Source organism: Tachypleus tridentatus, unplaced genomic scaffold, assembly GCF_004210375.1.
Source record: "Tachypleus tridentatus isolate NWPU-2018 unplaced genomic scaffold, ASM421037v1 Hic_cluster_2, whole genome shotgun sequence".
Taxonomy (NCBI): domain Eukaryota; kingdom Metazoa; phylum Arthropoda; class Merostomata; order Xiphosura; family Limulidae; genus Tachypleus; species Tachypleus tridentatus.
The window spans coordinates 32483337-32503097 of record NW_027467782.1 but is presented as its reverse complement, the minus strand read 5'-3'; the positions used below and the strand labels follow the sequence as shown (position 1 = coordinate 32503097).

Here is a 19761-nt window from a genome sequence, read left to right as displayed (position 1 = left end):
ACAAAACACTAGGCTTAAATTTTGTCAAAAACAAAAAATTTGAAGATCCAGTGAAGTACTGTAATTTTTTGTTTTTCACATCTATTTTTTATTCATTATAATGAAGGTAAATAAAATGTAAAAAAAGTAGATAGTTGTTAAATTGAAGAAGGTTTAATTTGGTAAGGTAGAGAAAAATAATAATGGTACTACAAATGCTTCACAAGGTATGCTTGTGAGTAGTTCATGAGTTACATTATTTGATCATGTAATATATGATACACTTTGTCATGGGATTTTCAACTTTTGTGGTGGAATTATTAGTTAGACACAGTTCAAAGAGCAATAAAACAAAAATATTTCAGTAGAAATTATATCATCACAATATTTAAGCTACTTTTGATAAAATCATAGTTTCCTGTTACAATTTGCAGTCATTATGGAAAGAACATAATGATAATTTTGATTTGTTTCCTTTTTTTTTATCATGGTGTTTATGAGGAGTGTCAAACTGAAAAAAATGCATGGAGAATTAGGATAGAGAAAATAGAAGATAGAATATGAAGTTTTATTGAGAAAAACTTTTGATATTTATTCAAGAAGTTTTGGAGATTACACAAATGAAATTTGATAATTTTCAGATGAAGGAAATTATTTTTTATCTTTTGTAATAACCACTTGGAGCAGTCAATAATTTGATTTATTTCTGGTGTTTGTATTCAAAAATCTGGTAATGTTCACTGAAAGCTTGTGAAATTTCAATACATAAAACATTTTATGTAACTAAAGGTTTATGGGGCCACAAACCAAGTTGATTGTACTGAGCTCGTGGTAAGAGTGTTAAAATATGAAAAAAGTTATTTATATTACTGAAAAACATATTTTTGGACTATTATCTTAAAATTTTCAAACTTTTTGAATTGTGTGAAATATGTTTTAAATCATATATTTATTTATATTTTTACTCACAATACCATTTGAATTGAAAATAGACAATAAGAAAACCTCTGTAAGGTTACATCTTATTTTTTATCTTTCAATAGTGCTCTGTTGGTGTAAACTTTGTCAAAATTCATGCCCCATGGGAAGTTTTAACTCGATATGCTGAAATATTAAAGATGAAAATGCCGATTAAGGAGGTAAGATGATTTAATGATAGCTTGTTATACAGTTTACAATGAGTATTTGCTCATTGATTTGTAAAGATATGCAAGCTTTTTATGAGACTGACGAAAATGTGATGGAAGTTTTACCAGTGTTTAGAATTATGTTGAAAACTTGTACTGTATTAATTATAACCAAATATTTATGTAATTATTCTTTTCAACTTTGTATATTCTACTTCAAATTGTCTTCAACTATATGCAAGTTTGAACTAAAAATATTAAATAAATTAATTAATTTACACAAGTATATTTATGATGTGAATAAAAGTATCTTCAAACAAAACACTGTATCACTGATATTAATCAGAGCTGAAGTTATTATACTATTACTGTATTTAGTTGTTATACAATTATTTCTTTGTAAATTCATGGATTTCCCTTTTTGTCTGGTGGAATGTGTTAAGTAAGTTTGTTTCCTTTGCATGACCATAAAACTCAGTGTGATGTTCCTTCCTAAATGATGTTCAACAGCTGTGTGACACTGCATGTTGTTAATCCACCACTGGAAGTAGTTCTTTAATTTGATTTTGTGATTACACTGAAATGGTGTTTAGAAGAGAACAGCTTTTGATTTTCTCATTTTTGGATTAAGTAAAGTAAAATGCAAATAAATTCTTAGCATTTACAGACATTTGTGAAGAGATAATTTTAAAGCAACATATCAAGGGAGTTGAAACCAGTTATGTCTTAAATGTTGCATTTTGTAGAAAAGAAATATTACATATTTGGATAGGGTTTTTTTGTCTACCATCACATCCATCCTGGTTGATAAATCCTTGTGTTGAAAAAATGTTTGTGTTGGCACAGAAACGTTACATACAAAAGATGGATTTAAAATCCTGTTTTTACATACTCTTAATTTGGAATCTATAATCAACTAATTAAGAAAAATTTACAGTTTACTGTGACATGAAAAATTTCTTCATGAAATTCCACATAGTGGTTATATTCCCAGTCTTTGCTGCTTCTGAGATATCTTAATGTTAAATGTATGTGCAATGAAGAGGTCAATGGAACAGTACTAACTTATGAATTGTAAAAGATATATCACAGCTTTTATAGTTGGCTAATTTTTTTTTCAGAAACATTACAGGATCAATTACTTTTATGAAATATTAATGAGTTTTATTTGTTCCACAATTTTTTTGCACACAGTTGTCAGCTATAAAACTTAACTACTGATTGTAGCAGTGACAGTTTGAAATAATTTTCAAAATGTTTGGCAAAATTTGTGCATTTTTGTTTGGATTAAAATGATTATTATAACATTCTTGTATTATTTTAAAAATGATCGTGTTGTTATACTATTCCTTTGATATTTTCTATACATCAATCCTGAAATATTACACGTCAGATAGAGCATAAAATACTGATATACGTGAATTCTGATGAATCATAAGTTAGAAAAAGTGTTCTTTCTTGCTGTCCTTTCGTTTTAGAGATTAATGTAAATTTTGGAATAATTGTTTATTATCTTTAGAGTAGAAGGGTATATTTTCCTAAGCCAAATTTTTAAGTTTGCTCTGTACTTGTTTGGGATGTGGTTTTGAAGCTTGTTACTGTTTTTGAATGTATTGTTGCAAATTCTTTCATGGATTTTAAAAGGTTTTAAATTGTTTTGCTTCTCTAAATATTCTGTATAAACATCTTTCCTCACAGAGGACTGTGATGTATTTCTCGAGTGTATTTAGTAAATCCTTTCATGGCTGTGTTGCACTGTCAAATTATTTGAACTGTGTTTCGTTAAAAGCATTCCGTATCAATATTCTTCTTCATAAAGGGCTTTGACAAACATTCTTGAGTCTCTTCTGTAAGTATACTCATGACATTTAATATTGTCAAAGGACCATTGATTTGCCATAAACCAAATGTGTAAAAGTTAATCATTTTAGGTACAGTGCTGTAATTCAAATCTGTCTCATCATACTAGAGCGTTAACATGCAGATCTTTCTCTTAAAGTGTGATTAAGGAGATAACTCGTTATATTTGCACTTAAGCATTTTTTTTTTTTTTACTGTAATGACTTTCATTCATTCTGAAGCAACTAGTGCTAAATACCACTTATATTCTTTAAATATGTTTACAAATGTAGGTGTATTGTGGTGAATAAAGGAAAATTCAGTCATATAAATTACAGTCCCCTACTGCAAGGAGTTTACTTTTCTGGGGTTACTGATGAGGGGAGCTGATTTCGAATAAACTGCTCTAATTTGGTGAAAAGTAATGTTTCAAATGATAAGCTTGACTTCATGTTTTTTTCTTGCTGAAACATATGGTATATATATATGATAATGAGAAAAAGAGTCAACATTATTCTAAAGACCACTGTCACTCCTTGTACCATCCCTAATTGCTATGTAGCATAATACATTCAACTGGTGGGAACTTATTCAGTGTTACATCATCACTGTTTACAAGGAAGGGATGATAGGAGGATGTCAACAGTATAATGTGGAGTTGGTGTGATAAAAAACTATTGTTGTGATACAATATTTTAACAGAAGGCTACAACAAAGTCAAGACCATTATGTAATTAATTTGAATATCTGATACAGGACAGCTGTCCACATAAAACCGATGAAAATCAACTCAGTAATAGATATTACTAATTAAATATACGGTTTTACATTTTTGCTTGTAATCTCTTTGTTGTTGTCAGTTGAGTATTGTTGTTTGTTAGTGATATTCTTGGCTGTAATTCCAGTTATAACTCATGATAATAATTAGCTTAGGTGATTTAGGATAGGCTTAATTCCGTATAATAAGCTAGCAATATAAATTAATTTTTATGATTAAAATGTCATGACAAAAGTAGTGCTAATAAAAATAGATTTATAAAACAAACTAACTTGTATTGGTACCACAAAAATCCATAAAACAATTCTCCACTTTGTGCTGCATTCAAGATTCAATAAATTAGAAAAAAAGTTTATGCAAGAGCTATTTCTTTATTGCAGAACATAGTTTCAAATAAAAATACTCTGATAACAAGAACATTACTTCACTGTGGCTGCACATGTGTGTTTCATTATATCTTTACTGATGTAATGTGTAAGTACAGGAAGTAATGAATAAAGTGAAACTATAAGAAGTAGCTGGAAAGCTAACATCATTATTATTATTATGACTAAGGACAAGATGTAGTACAAATGGTAAATACATTTACTACAACAAAATTACTGTTAGTACTGTAATAATACACCATGTAAAGAACATGCTTTAATTATATATAGTAAGATATTAAAGAGAAGTAAAGCTAATCGTGGCTGCAATATAACAGTGATTCATTATTACCTTAAAATTAATTTTAGAGAAATTATATTGTTGATTGTTATGTATTGTAATTTATCTCAGATCAGTCTCCAATTTATCATGTTACGTACATAATGTATTACAATTTCAAACAGCTGGAAATTTTAATTTAAATGTTAATTAAGTGTTGATATGTATTAAATTTGTCATTTGTCAACAAGATTGATACACACAAAAGATATTTAATGTCCTTGTAAATATACTAATGCCATAACTCAATTCACTGAAGTTAAACAGGTTGTGATGTTCAGTATCTATAAACATTCCTGATCAAATTCTATAGTTTTCTGATTAATAAGTATTAATCACAATTATAGCTTCTGTGGCTTGCAGTGCACTGATTGTAGTGATAAAAAAAATTGTTCTGCCTTTTGGTGCATCGATTTATATGGTTTAAGGAGATATTCTTGAATGTTAAACCATTTTTAAATATGTGTAAGCATTTTTGTAAAATAAATATTGTTGATTCTTACTCTCAAGAATCTTCTACAAAGTTAGAAAACAGCTGGGGCTTGCATAATACACGTCCAACAATATACACTACAACCATCAAATTGAAAGAAATGTAGGCATCAGAACAAATGCATAACAGTGAATCTGTTGCATGATGTGTGAAAGATTTGAAAAAAGTTTTATTATTTTGTAAAACTGTTACTCGTGTTATTGGTGGCAAAAAAGGTTATTGGATTTCTAACAATGTTGAAAAAATATGGTGTTTGCTTTGTGATAGGGGAAACATCATTTGTGAAACATTAGAGTGAGCATATGAGCTCTGTCTGTGAAATCTTGTAATGTTGTTTAACCAAACTGTTATTTGTCAATATAGAATAATATGCTTTGATTTTTTTTTTTTTCCCCAAAGTAAATTCTGGCAGATATGTTTTATAGTGTTTAGAACTCTGATCATGACTTTCACAAACACAACTAATATGCAAAGATTTATTGTGTAAAATATTGAAGTTGGAAGAAATATAAATCTGAAACTTGTGAAATTAATTCCTTTAGTTATTTCCTGTATTTGTTGAGTAAAAATACATAGCTTGTAAGAATTTGCGTGTTTAAAAACCGTGATAACTTTGATGGAAAATATTATCATAGAAACATCTAACATTGAGTATTAATTCCTGTAGTTTGCAAAATATATTGAAATTATTTATGAATGATATTTTTAAAATTTTAATTAAAAGAAAATGGTGTAATTATTACTATAATCAAATGTTTTTATTTATTTTTTTTTTTATTTTAAACAAAGCTGCATGAGGGCTATCTGTGCTAGCTGTCCCAAGTTTAGTAGTGTAAGACAAGAGGAAAGGCAGCTAGTTATCATCACCCACTGCCAACTCTTGGGCTACTCTTTTATGAACAGATAATGGGATTGGCTGTCACATTATAATGCCCCACCACTGAAGTAGTGAGCATGTTTGGTATAATGGGGATTTGAACTCGCGACCATCGGATTACGATTACGAGTGGAGTGCCTTAACAACCTGGCCATGCTGGACCTAGTGGGAGTGTCAACATCATCGTGGCTAGGAAGCAGTGGTGTAGACTGATTGAAGAATGCTGCCAATGCTGTTTGTCTAGCATGCTCACCTTTTATCTCTGTAAAGTTCTTTATACAAGATTAGGGCATTTTAAACATTGTGTTCAATTATTGAGGGTTCAATCACAATTTTGGTCTGGATTTTGACAGTTTGATAAAATAGTAAAAATCAATTTGGCAGCTTTTTCTGTTTTAAAAACAATTGTTATTCTGGTTCTTAGTCATCTTTCTATTCATAAGCAGCTAATTTTGGTCAGTGTTTTATCAGTTCTTCATTGGAAATTTGTTTATTGTATGATATCAGTAAGTCATTGATGAGTTGCTCTTCAATTCCACTAAAATCCAAACTGATGTGATTTTTGTTTAACAAGAGGTTGAAAATTGTGCACACGTTTTAGCCAGTTTTTTTTTTTTTTTTTTTCCAAACTGCATTCATATTGGAGGTTGTAACCTCTTCACGTTCTTGATGTTCAATGGTTTCCAGAAACTTCTGATTTAGGTGTTTCTGTTGCTATCTACTGCCCCTGATCATTTATCTGAAGATTTGTCACAAGTTATATGTTTTAAAAGAAGCTATGATGTATTGATTTATAGGTTGGATCAATGAAGTGGTGTTTGGAGGAAGAAACTCCACAGAAATGTTTGTTGATATGTAAATTAGGTTGTTAGGGTGATTTTGTGATTTGTCATCAACCACTAGTGATTTATGGGCAGCATTTTCCATAGAGAAACATCTCTCTACTGCAGGGCAGAAAAGTTGTAAACAAATCCTCAAAATTTGTTTTTGTTGTTTAAACTTGTTCTGTCTGGCATCTTCTTCCAATATAGATCAGTCTTTCAAATGTTGAAAACCTGATGGGTCATATGTCCTCTTTGTTCAATAATATCTTTTAAAACTGGTTGGCATATTGATGTTGCTTCCTTGTCAGCACTTACCACCTGTAGGCTGTGTAAATTATGCTCTTTTTTTTTAATCTGTCAAGTCAGCATTTGCTATCCATTATCTTCAGGCAATACTGATTTAGTAACTTAACAGATGCACGTATGGAAGACTCAGCATTTTGAATAATTTTCTCTTTCTTGATAGTTGCTGTAGTTGATGGTGAGAACTTAAATGCTTTGGAGTTTTTAGTAAGTCTTTGGCTTTCATCAAACTTCTTGATGGTTTCCAGTTTTGTTGTAACTGAGAAGGCTTTTCTCGCAGTTTTTTTGGCTTACCGCTGGCACTGGAATCACTTGCAGTACACTTGCTAATCATTTTGTATTTAAGGACAGAGTATAGTCCAAATAAAACTATAAGTACATTGGTTGATGCCTTTCATGATCCAGACAAGACACTTGGGATGTATGAACTTTTAGCACACAGACTGGTTAAACTAACGTGTCATGACTTTTTTTAATTTAGATTCAAAATATAATTAAACCACTTAACTACCATGATGTACGAACAAACTTGACAACAAACCATAGATGATAATGCAGCTTTTAAGATATAAATATTTTTAGTTCTTAATAATATAAGAAAATATTTAAAACAATTTTAAATTACCCTAGTGTGAGAATTTGAATATTTGTTCTTTAGTTATGACCTCTTTTGAACTTCCCCCTTAAACTATGAAATGTTATGTAAAATGTCATTGATCTTCTAAATCTTTATCTTATATCCTTCAATCATATGGAACTACAGAGCAACCAATGAAGATGGAAGAACTTCTTGCCACACGTGCCCTTCAACTTGCTCAAATTTACAAATTGCTGATACATTTTTCTAAGTCCTATTAAATTTATAACCAATAGAAAGTCTAGAATACAAATAATTGATTAAAGTATGATTCATCCCATATGATCTTACAGATAATTGATAAATTTAGCTAATTAGAGAGCCAGAGACAGTGAGATATTTTCTCAATGACACACTGAGTATATCCTGCTTCAAACATAAATTATTGTGATATTATATTTTCCTTCCTTTCTCTCTCTCTCTTTTGAAGAATAGTATCAGTTTTTTTAACAGATTTTCTACTGGTTATAAATTATGTTGTGATAAATTTGTTATACATTTCACATGTATTTTGAGGAGTTCAGCATTTTTAAAATCATACACCAGTTTAAAAATGTTATTTTTGTATTTCTTTTAGGTACCAGAGTTTCAGCTTTCAAGGGGTAATGAAAAAAAATTAAAAGGAGGTATAAGTGGTGTTTGTCATTCAATTTCACACCTCTTTGCCTCCAAAACATCAAAGAGGCAACAGTTTACAACTGAATATAGAAGAGCTAGGGAATACTTGTAAGTACACATGTTTGGGCTTTCTGGATTTTATTTGCTACAAATCTTTGTTAATTTTAGTCAGGTGATATCCTGTACATTGAGTGTTTTAATATTTTTTAATGTTTGGTTAGTTTTGTATTTTGGCCAAAGCAACTTAAGGGCTAACTGTGTTAGTCATCCCTAATTTAGCAGTGACATACCAAAGAGAAGACAGCTACTTAGAACCACCTACTACCCACTCTTGAACTACTTTTTTTATTAACAAAGAGTGAAATGGATTTTAATGTTACAACATCCCAATAGGTAAAAGTATGAACATGTTTTGGGATAACAGGGATTTGAACCCATAAACAACAGATAGTGAGTCAAATCATTACCATCATTTCTTTTCACTGTGGGCTTGGTTGAATCTGCCAAGTTTGTGACTCCAAATTTATCTTTATAGTTTCACCACAATAATTTCTAATACGTTTTGTGTATCTTCATAAAAATTTCATCAACTGTGAATGATCATTAAATCATTTGTTGAGAAAAACATAATTTATAATGAAGTCTCTTTCACTGCAAGAGTCTGTGAATATGTGGAATCAGAAAATTGACTACTGTGGGTGTAAAGTGATTATCATGTAGATTAAAAACGTAAATCATCTGAAATTTAAATTTAAACATCGTAAATAAACTTAAAACATTTTAGTCAGTGAAACTAGACTGTATTTTGTATTATTCTACCCAAACTCTGTATGAGGTTTGTCAGTATGACCAATCTTGTAACCATTAAAATAAATCAAAATTATCCTTTTTTTATTTGTAAAGTTGGTTAGAAAGTATTTTAGATTTAACAAAAGATTTGTCTTTATTATTAAGCCTGTATGGTTCATCAGCTTCTATATTAAACATTTTAGATTGGCAAGTAAGATCTATATTTAGTGCATGTAATGTCACATCAGAATAAGATAAATAACATAAATCATAGCATCCTTTACTGGCCCAGTAAAGGTTTCCAGTAAGAAAAGAGTATTGTCATGTCACTACATCTGTGTTATTATTTATTGTGTTATACATCTTAAGGAACTCTAATAGTTAATTACTTTTTAAATGTGACTTGTTGTTCTGACAGATGAAAGAGGTTTGTAATTTTAAAATATTTTGTTCATGTGTGTTCACATTTGTGTAAAAGTTATTTTACTGGTCTTGTTAAAGATATGATGTTCCAGAGAAAAAAGAAGATTTTTTCAATCCAGCCCAACGTGCTCAAATTGTGGACTTCATTTTGAAGAGAAAAGATTCAGTAACAACACAAACGAATCTTATGCATTTGGCAAGTGAAAAAAAACACACTATATTTTAACATAATATGTATTTAGTTTCTTTTCTGTATAATTTACTGTGCATTAGAATTACTGAAAAAAATTCTTAAGCTAAATTTATACATTTTGAAAATATATTTCTTCATTATGAACTGAGTCATTAGATTATCTGGGAGAGAAAACTGATTTTTTTCTATTACTTTTATAAAATATGAAATTCTTTTATGTATCATACTTATACCTTGTATTTCAAAATGATAACACTTAGTGATGAGTTTATAATAATTAATATGCATGTAGGTAGCTTTTTCTGAGAGGTACTAAAGTATAAAAAAAGTTTCCAAACAAAGCAAACTTTTAAATTGACTTTGTAATAATTTCTGTAAATCTTCCAACTATTCTGAAAGGTAGTTCATCATGTTTACTTGTAAAAAAGTTTTACACAAAGTACCATCATATACAAGTGGTGATACAAATTTCAGTTTTGAGTACAAATTAGCTTTCATAAATTGTTTTCTCTTTTGCTGCAACCTCTTCTGCGAGTGATTCAAAGTGCTTGTTCCACAACTGCCTCCGTGTTGTACACAAAAATGAATCACACACTTTTATGGAAAGTCTATGTTAGGATTTACTAACAGGAACAGCAAGCAAGTAAAATTTACAGTAAGATGGAAACATGAGCTAAACATAATTACAAATAAGAATCTGAAATTTGCATAGCTTACCTTTTTTGATTTACTGATATATCCTTAAATTATTTAGTTCAGCATGATCAGATGGACAGGGCACTTGCAACACAGTCTGAGGGTTGCAGATTTAAATTTCTGTCACACCAAACATGCTTGCGTTTCAACTGTGGGGGCATGATTGTGTAACAGTCAATCCCACTATTCATTGGTAAAAGAGTAGCTCAAGAGTTAATGGTGGGCAGTGATGATTAGCTGCCTTCCCTCTAGTCTAAATTTGGGACATCTAGCACAGATAGTCCTCAAATATTTCGTAAAAATCATGTTAAGAAATCTGTTAATTAAAAGTTAGTGTGTATTTTTAGGGCTAACACTTAAATATCTGTGTCTTAAAATACCCTTTGGGTTATAATGATTTGTACTTGTCATCATTATATTTTGTTTTGACCTTGTACTGACCAGCTGCTGATTTATTTTCTCATGTATATATAAAATCCCAAGATGGAATGTCCACCTGAACTTTTCTGTCATATTAAACTTTACAATTTAAATTCAGAGACTTGTATTTTTTAATGTAGTTTGACATAAGACTATCAGTGTGTACTAGAAGTTTTGTTATTTATCACATGATGTGAACAGTTAATGAATCTAATTTTATATAGCAAACTGACAAGAAGTGTTTAATATTCATAAGTTAATACACAGAAAACAAGAAGCTATAATTATTAGAATGTACTGATTGATTGGTTGGCTACCTTTGCTTATTAACACTTGATTATATCTCATAAGTTTCAACTAGATTAAGTTTTAGTCCTAAAATTAATTGTGCTGAATAATATTCATAAATATAAAAATTAATAGCTATAACTGTACTGTACACAAGTAATCAATATTTCTCATAAAGATCTGTCTGTGAATTTCTAAAGCCTAAAATGAATCAGTCTGAGTGAAAGTTTCCATTTGAAAAGTAAAAAAAAATACTTCTTTTCAAAAATATTTTTCTGGCAAAACTTTACATATCATCTACTATTTTTCAACCGTAATACTAATAGAAATGAAATTACCAATGTGCAGTGAAATGAGAAACTGAAAAATATGAAATATAATGAACAAACATGTTTTTCCTCTCTGAATGCTAGGCTTTCTATTTTCTTCAAAGTTTCAACTTAGCATCTCCCTATACTCTTCTTTTAATTTTATGGTTTTACTGCCTGTACATAGAACAAATGTCTCCTGTCTAAAGCTTAGGAAGTTGTAATATTGACAGATTAACTGATGAATAAAGAAATAGCAGAACATAGGTGAAAAACTAAAGATGTTATGAGAACAGTATAATTATGATGTGAGAAAAATGTGAGTTCAAGAAGTCTTAATAGAAACAAATAAAATCTTTGTAACCCTGGGTATTCCTGATACAATCACACAGAAGTGGAAACCAATGCACAGTTAATTTAAATAACTTCAGCTGTGGTCCACTCTGTATTTTATGTAGAAAGTAAGCAACTTTCCCTAATGTTTAGGTCAGTCCTATATAGTTAGCATTGTAACAGGTAAAAACAAGTTGTTTTGTGTTGTGATATAATATACATAGTCGTTTGATAATAAACAGTTTGGAAAGAAGTCAGTTAATTCTGCTCTTAGACTGTAACCCACTATAAGTATTGGAGGTGTGTGTGCTTTTTTATTTGGACAATATATTGTACAGGTCATTCAAGATGTTGTAAAAACATGTTGGTTCAAGATGTCTTGATAGAAATGAATAAAAAACCCACAATTTGAGCACTTTTGAAAAGTGGATCTTTCTTCAGTTACAAATTAGAAATGGTGGTGTAATCAAATGAGTGATATACAAATAAAGGTAGTTTAGTGACATCAGGAACATCATGTGGTTTTCCAAGAAATGTCTATTTCTCTATGTTCTTGTGTAAACGTCTCATTTCCAGTATAATATAGCCAATGGTGATAATATATGCGAAAAGGTGCAAGGAATATTTTACTTCAGAAATGGCTGAATATGTGTGTATTTAAAACTGCACTTATAAGTAAAGTAAAGGTGACACCTGGAGACAGGTTGAAAAAGATATACTAATTAGTTTATAAAAAATTATATGAAAAATTATCTTAAACAAATAGTATGTGTCAGTAAATTCAGCTTTCACAATATGAGAATAAATAAGCAAAGAATAAAAATAATTTTTTTGACAAAGATGAAACCAGTGAACGAAGATCAACGATTCCAGGTTCCAGATTAAGTCCAAAAGGTTGATCAGTATTTAGATTAGCAATCCAATAAGTTTCTTTTTTATTTCTCTGTAAGCTTTAATTTTGAATCCTGTTTTCAATGGTTCAGCAGAACAGTATAATGAAACCTTATTTCATCTGAATAAGAAAGTGAAAATTTGGTAAATAATAATATGGTTATAGGCTTCTTAAACTACTAAAAAAGACTTAGTCACTGGCAACCCTGTAGTACTTGACATGTGTGCTTGGGTTTGTTACGTATGATATGTGCGTTTCAATATATATGACATGATATATAGTGATGAATAAAAGTCATTGCAATCACTGTTAACATTGTTTTATTAAATATTTTTATATTTAAATATTTCATGCCTTATGTATTTATACTGTGTTTTTCTCCTATTTTTTCAGGAATAACAAAGCTTATCAAAGATCGTGTCTCTGAAGCTGCCTTTCCTTTACATGAGGTCAGTTAACTTATTGGATTCTTCTTTCCAAGTGTGCGTGATGTTGATAAAGTACAATTTTTCATATGTTAAAAGTATTGTTCACAGTTATTTCTACAGCCAGTGTGTATTATATCAGGTTTATGACCTGATGAATTTGTGTGATAGGGTTGCTCCTGTAGTTTGTTATTAATATTATTTTCCAGCAAAGTACACTTTAACATATTTTTATTAGTTGATATTTCACTTTCTGTATCAGTAAAATAATGGTTATGTTGATAATTTATTTTGACGTATTATTAGGGGGAATGTCATTCTTCAGATGACAAAGCTCCCAGGAAATGGTTATTGAACAACTGGGCTTCGTTTTCAACAATATTTAAAAAGCAACCCCTTGATGACATCAAGTGAGTGTTAATAATTTCCTGGACAGAATTTATTTATTTAATATAAAAAATCACTTGGTAAAAGTTTTGAGTTTTACCTAAAGATTGAAATTACCAAAAAAACATCTTATATTTGTATGCCATGTTTAGAGTCTCAGTTGGAGTTTTATTCTTACAAGTTGTGTTTTGAAAGCGATCATTCTGAATACAATAATTATGTATAAGGAGAGTCAGTCATGATAGGAGGGAGAGAATTCTCTTTTGTTGCTATTGTATTATATTTATTGAGCTACAAAATTCAATAAAGATGTGGTAATAACCAACCAAAAGAGATGTAGATCTAATAGAATTAGCATGTAGTTAATCAGATGTTTCTGTTATATAATAGTTTTAATTTCTGAATTTCAAAAGTAAAATATTTTAATTTGTAACGTCTTAGTGTTTACATTTCTGTATCACGTGATGGCACTTGTTTGTTTAAAATTGCTAAACTTAGACATCTTTTCACTTGTGTTTGGTTCACTGAAATTGAATACAGCTCTGTTCGACATACAGTCTTTCAAAATGTAAATAATTCTCTCTCTCTGTCTTTGACATTTGCTATTACATTATTGATAACCATTAGAAAATAAATATTTAATATTCTCTTTTATGTATAATGTCATCTCGTTCACAGGATGGCTTTTAATTTTTTTGGAACATAGATTCAAATCTGCTATTACTATGTTTAGTTTAACCAGCCAAGGAAAGTGTTTTGATGCACAATGTTTAGTTAGAAAACCAGTTAAATTGTAATAATTATAAGACATTGAATTCTTTGTGTTTATTATTGTTTGTGCTCTAAATTGTGTGTATGAAATTAATAAATAATTTGGGGAAAAATGAAAAACAGCCCCATGGAAAATTTGGGTTAGCCTCTATCAATACTTTAAGTCTTTGACAACAAAAGAAATTACAGCATTCACAATAAAGTACTAGATTTTGTTATTTTTATGCACATATTTTGTTTGTTTTTATTATAAAAATAATACTTATTAGGTAACATTAGAATATATGAATGAAGAAATAGATTAATTTATTTGCAATATATGTATATACTTTTGAAGATTGTTTGTATGACATAACTTTATGCTGTAATTTGAACGAAGTGTATACAAGGTGATTCCTGGGTTGTTACATAGGCTTAGTATGAAGGAAGTTGTCATATTTAACTGATACAAGCCTGAAGATAGTCAGGATAAACAATGATAAGCTTTTATTGTGCTCTGCAGGGATTTTAGAAAGGAAAATTTTTTTCATATTTTTTTTGGTGTGGTTACAAGGTTAAACAAATGGCCTGAGCTCATGTAATGTGAAGGTAGAGACACTAATGCATGACATATAAATATTTTCCAAAAATAACTTGATATTCAATTAGAAGATTTTAGAAGCTATGCAAATGAAATTTGGAAACTGTAATATTAAAGATATAAACATATTATTAATTTTAGCATGAAAATCACTTTGCTCTCATACTAATCAGAGTTTAAAATTGAGACAAATCTTTAAAAAAAAAAAAAAAAGGTTCTTATGGATTGATTTTTTGGAGTTCCTCATTAGTTATTGTATCCACTATATTTTGTTTGATAAGAATCACTTTATTGTTTGTTCCTTTCAATTTTTTCAGGGAATATTTTGGAGTGAAAATTGGCCTCTACTTTGCTTGGCTGGGATTTTATACCTGTATGCTGATCCCAGCTTCAGCAGTAGGAGTGCTGTGTTTCATCTATGGGTTCTTCACCTTGGTGGGTGATGCTCACAGGTATGAATTAGGGGAGAAAAAAGTTAAAAGAGTTATCAAACAGTTTATTATTTTATAACTCATGTTTGATCATTTTCTAAATTATACCTCAAATAAATCAGTTATTTAGAGATATGTAATTGATGGAATGTGTTAAGTAATTAATCACTGGACTAATTAATCAGTGTTTAACTAATTAATTATTTTGCACAAGACATTTGTAGCTGGAATAATTGCAAAGAGTAATAATTGGAACCATTAATTTTATTGGTTGATATGTTTTAACCATTAATGTACCTAAAAATATTTTCAATAATTTTGTGACAAATTGATTTAAACATAATTTCAATTAATTAGTTAGTTTATGTGGCATTATCATTGAAATTGATAGTTGTATATTATGATTGATTTAAATGTTCAACTGTACTGTGTTTATTCTATAAATTTAAAACAAAATTGCATTTTTTTTTTTTTACAGCAAGGACGTCTGTGAGAACCACAATGACGTAATTTTATGTCCTCGGTGTGACATAAAAGGATGTAAATATGAACAGCTAGGACAGACATGCACTTTTGTCAAAATTACACATCTTTTTGACAATGGTGCTGCTGTATTTTTTGCTGTTTTTATGTCACTCTGGGGTAAGTATTATATAGATTTACATGTTAAAGTTATATAAATAATATTCTCTTCTTCAGACTCTGTTAGAGCTTTCATACACAAAATATCAAATTTTTTGTAAATTAGTTTTAAGACTTTTTTAAGTTACGCTTTTCTTATGCCTATTTTCTTTTAGCATGTTGACTATCTAACATGCATAGTAATTTTGATTTTAAGGTTAAAAATGTTTGTGTGCATCAGAAAATGTTCAAATTTTACATATAAAATTTTTATAACCTCCAGATAATTATCAAACATTTTTGTACAAAGAAAAACATAATGTTTTGTCTGTTATTTTACTAATGAAACTCTGTATGGGCTTGATAGATTTGACCACTATAAACAATTAGGAAATTAATATAAATAATGCCTTTTTTCATTCTAGAATAACTACAAACTATAACTCATATAAAATAGCTTAAATTTGATAACATTATACATTTATATAGAAGGGGAGGACAAAAGAGTGCCTCTCCCTTGAAAATGTTAATTTATTTGATATTATTTTGGAATAGATCTTGTGAAGTGCATTTAACACATTTTTCTATTATCAAATAAAATATATAACAAATTAACAGTATTTTCGAGGAGGCCACTTTTCTTGTCCACACCACGTACATATATAAATTTATTATATTGATCTTTCAACTGTGTCTGGATAACAGTGTAGAAGTTACAATGACAAGGTGCATGTATGCTCATGCTACCATATCCAGTAACATAAAACTGACCTTACAAAGGACCTGAATTTTGGGAAAGTAACTCACTAAGAAAATCCTCATGATATGTGTGGTAATGGATGCCCATAGCAAAAGGGTTACTTCAACATAAAAACGTCCAACCTGCAATACTTGAAATGGTCTTAATTTCAAACCAACATAAAGCACATCAAATTTGCTACACATTCAAGACTTTAAACTTCTATTACTGAAGTCTCACATCAAACACTTCAAATTAATTCCAAAAGCATGTTATTACTTTGAGATATCTTGTCTGTAATTTGGGACTTTTCAAGGAAAAAAGAAAACACTTTACAAAGTTTATTATTACTAACACTTTGGTGAACAAAAATAGTTGAATAAATTATCATGAGCCATATAAGTTTAAAGAGTAATTTGTATTCTGTTGCGATTTTTGTCTTTAGTGATGATAAACTTTATCACTTTGTTTTTATTTACTTTCAGCCGTTATCTTTATGGAATTGTGGAAAAGATACTCATCAAAAATCACCCACCATTGGGATGCAACGAATTTTGACACCTTAGAGGTAATGTGTACTTTTATTTCAGTTATTAATTTATCACAATGGACTTGTGTATTTGACATGAACTTTTAACCATGGCAGTATACCTATTGTGATTGTGAAGGTACTAGTTGTGTCATGACAAATTTGACAGTAATCATACAAGTATTTTAATTATATGTTGTCAGTGTTGACTGTTATGATTGCAAAGTGATTTTTCATGTTAAGATTAAAAAATACTTCATTTAAAAATTTTCAAATTTCACTTATGTAGTTCTTTAAACCTCCTTCATAAATATCAGATGATGTTTGCTGTCAGTAAAAAAGTTTATTTTATCTGTTATTTTACAAGCTGTAACTTTCAAATGATCAGCCAATCTAAACATCCTCATAACCACCATAAAAATTATGAAATAATTGTTAATTACTTTTTTATTGTGCTAAAATGACAACAAATTGTGACAATATACATCTTCTGTTTCTTCTTAATCTTACAGTTTTATTGACTTTTGAACCATGTTTAACTATTAATCCTTCCTTTGAGGGTTGCGGGTTTGCATTCCCATCACGCCAAACATGCTCGCCCTTTCAGCCGTGGAGGCATTCTAATGTCATGGTCAATCCCACTATCCATTGGTAAAAGAGTAGCCCAAGAGTTTGCGGTGGGTGGTGATGACTAGCTGCCTTCCCTCTAGTCTCACACTGCTAAATTAAGGACGGCTAACACAGATAGCTCTCGAGTAGCTTTGTGCAAAATTCAAAACAAACAGTCCTTCTTCACAAGTTTTAAATCACTTGGTGAACCTTCAGCTCATGTTACCCTTTTGAATTACATTAAACAATATGAAGAATATTTCTTATTACTATTCATTATTTTAGCTAATCTAACCTAACAACTTTCTTGTTTTTTCATTTTAGTTACTTTTATAGTAATAAATAAAGAATATTCATGAAAAACATAAAATGTACTGTTTACCAGCATCTTTTTTTGTTCTTTACTAATGGCACTACCACACTAAATGCCCCTTGCTGATATAGTGGTAAGTCTATGGATATACAACATCATAGAGAACTATTGGCAGCTTGTAAAAGAGAAGCTGTGTGCGTGCTAAATGACTAATTTCCTAGTGTATGACATCATGAACGAATAAGATAGAAAGCCGTAAAATAACTACTTTATAATAACTAATTTACATAAAATTATTCAATTCTTGTAGAGGTGATAAGTAAATTATAAAAAAAGGAAGAATCTAAGAACTTAAATACTATTAAAATTTGATTCAGTAATTACATTGTGATGCAAAGTTTACTTGTATACATCGATAATAAACTAGTTTAATTAAATTTTGAATTTAACTCTGTAAAAGGTTGTGACATATGCAGCTTGACCTTCTTGATGTGAAAGGGTTAATGACCTTGTTTTCCTGCCTTGAGTGGGTGCTCAGGACAAGTTTGTTTGTTTCCAGTATGATATTTACAGCTACTCTCTAGTATTTTCCTTTGAACATCTTTTCAAACTTTGATTTATAAAAATAATGTTTGAATGTTCCCTAAAGTTATTCTTTTGAGAAAGTTTCTCAAAAATACATGTTTAAAAATGTAAATTTCTTAACACACAGATATGATGTTTTACCTGAACTCTTGATCATAATGTGTGTTTTTTTTATATCACCAGGAACATCCAAGGCCAGAATATTTAGCCAAATTATCAACAGTAAAGAAAAAGAAAGTAAACTTTATTACAGGGTAAGAACAGCAGTTATCAATTTATAATAAACATCAAAACAAACATCTGACTTTTTGTCCAGTTTTTATACAAGTCTAGATCTATCTGTTGATGATGATTTTGCAATGTTGTAGTTGATTATCAGATTATAAGTTTTATGATGACACTAAAAGTGTTTGGTATTGGTTTTACAACAAAACTGTAACTAAATAACTCTATCAAACAAAATTAACAAGCGATGTATCTTTTGTATAAATTCTTTCTTAAAATTATTAAACTTAAAAAATGCCTTATTCTTCTTCAAAAATGCAGTTATTTTGAGTAAATGGTCTTCAGAGGTACAATTTTAAAAGGGTGATAAAACACTTTTCTAAAAATAATTCAGTGTAAATGCATTACATGTAGTTTAAAAGACAGCAGAGTATAAAAAATACATGTGAATATCAAAAATGTAAAAGATCTTGGTAGAACATTGTTTGAAATTGAAAGTTTAAAATGTCAACTTTATGCTTGTTTCAAATATTCTCATTTAAAGTCCCCGCCTGGCTGCCAGGTGGTTAAGGCTTCGACTCGTAATTATAATGTGATGGTCAATCCCATTATTTGTTCGTAAAAGAGTAGCCCAAGGGTTTGTAGTGGGTGGTGATGACTAGCTGCCTTCCCTCTAGTTGTATACTGCTAAATTAGGGACAACTAGTGCAGATAGCCCTCGTGTAGCTTTGTGTGAAATTTAAAACAAAGCAAATAATTTAAAGTTCATTACATTTATTTTATCCCTTTTTTAAAAAAACAAACAAACAAGTTAGATGTTCCAATGCCTAAGTTGTGGTTTTATTATCCCCTTCAAAAATAATGTAAATTGAACTTCAGAAGGAATATTACAGTAGTTTTTCATCAGTTCTGGTTCTTTTTCTAAGGGCATGTGTTTGAACTTTGTTTCTTACGAGTTATGAAAATTTATTACTTAGTTTTTTACTGATGTGTTTTTCTAAATGCTTCTGTGATGTACACTGTA

General features: G+C 29.6%; 2 protein-coding genes across 3 annotated transcripts in view; both read left to right on the top strand.

Annotated features, from left to right (window-relative positions):
- LOC143242147 (anoctamin-6-like) overlaps positions 1-12483 on the top strand; it is a 37610-nt gene extending 25127 nt beyond the window's left edge. For both annotated transcript variants that reach the window (XM_076485467.1, XM_076485466.1), the window contains exons 5-7: positions 1023-1118; positions 8140-8288; positions 9471-12483. In XM_076485467.1, coding sequence (XP_076341582.1) covers positions 1023-1118; positions 8140-8288; positions 9471-9618 — 393 coding nt within the window. In that variant the 3' untranslated portion in view covers positions 9619-12483. The remainder of the gene's footprint in view (positions 1-1022; positions 1119-8139; positions 8289-9470) is intronic.
- Positions 12484-12857: 374 nt separating this feature from the next.
- On the top strand, positions 12858-18770 carry LOC143242148 (anoctamin-4-like). The gene is made up of 6 exons (XM_076485468.1): positions 12858-12971; positions 13254-13357; positions 15003-15137; positions 15595-15758; positions 16962-17044; positions 18696-18770. The coding sequence occupies exons 1-6, from the start codon at positions 12873-12875 to the stop codon at positions 18768-18770; spliced, it is 660 nt and encodes a 219-aa protein (XP_076341583.1). The 5' UTR covers positions 12858-12872.
- The last annotated feature ends 991 nt before the right edge of the window (positions 18771-19761 follow it).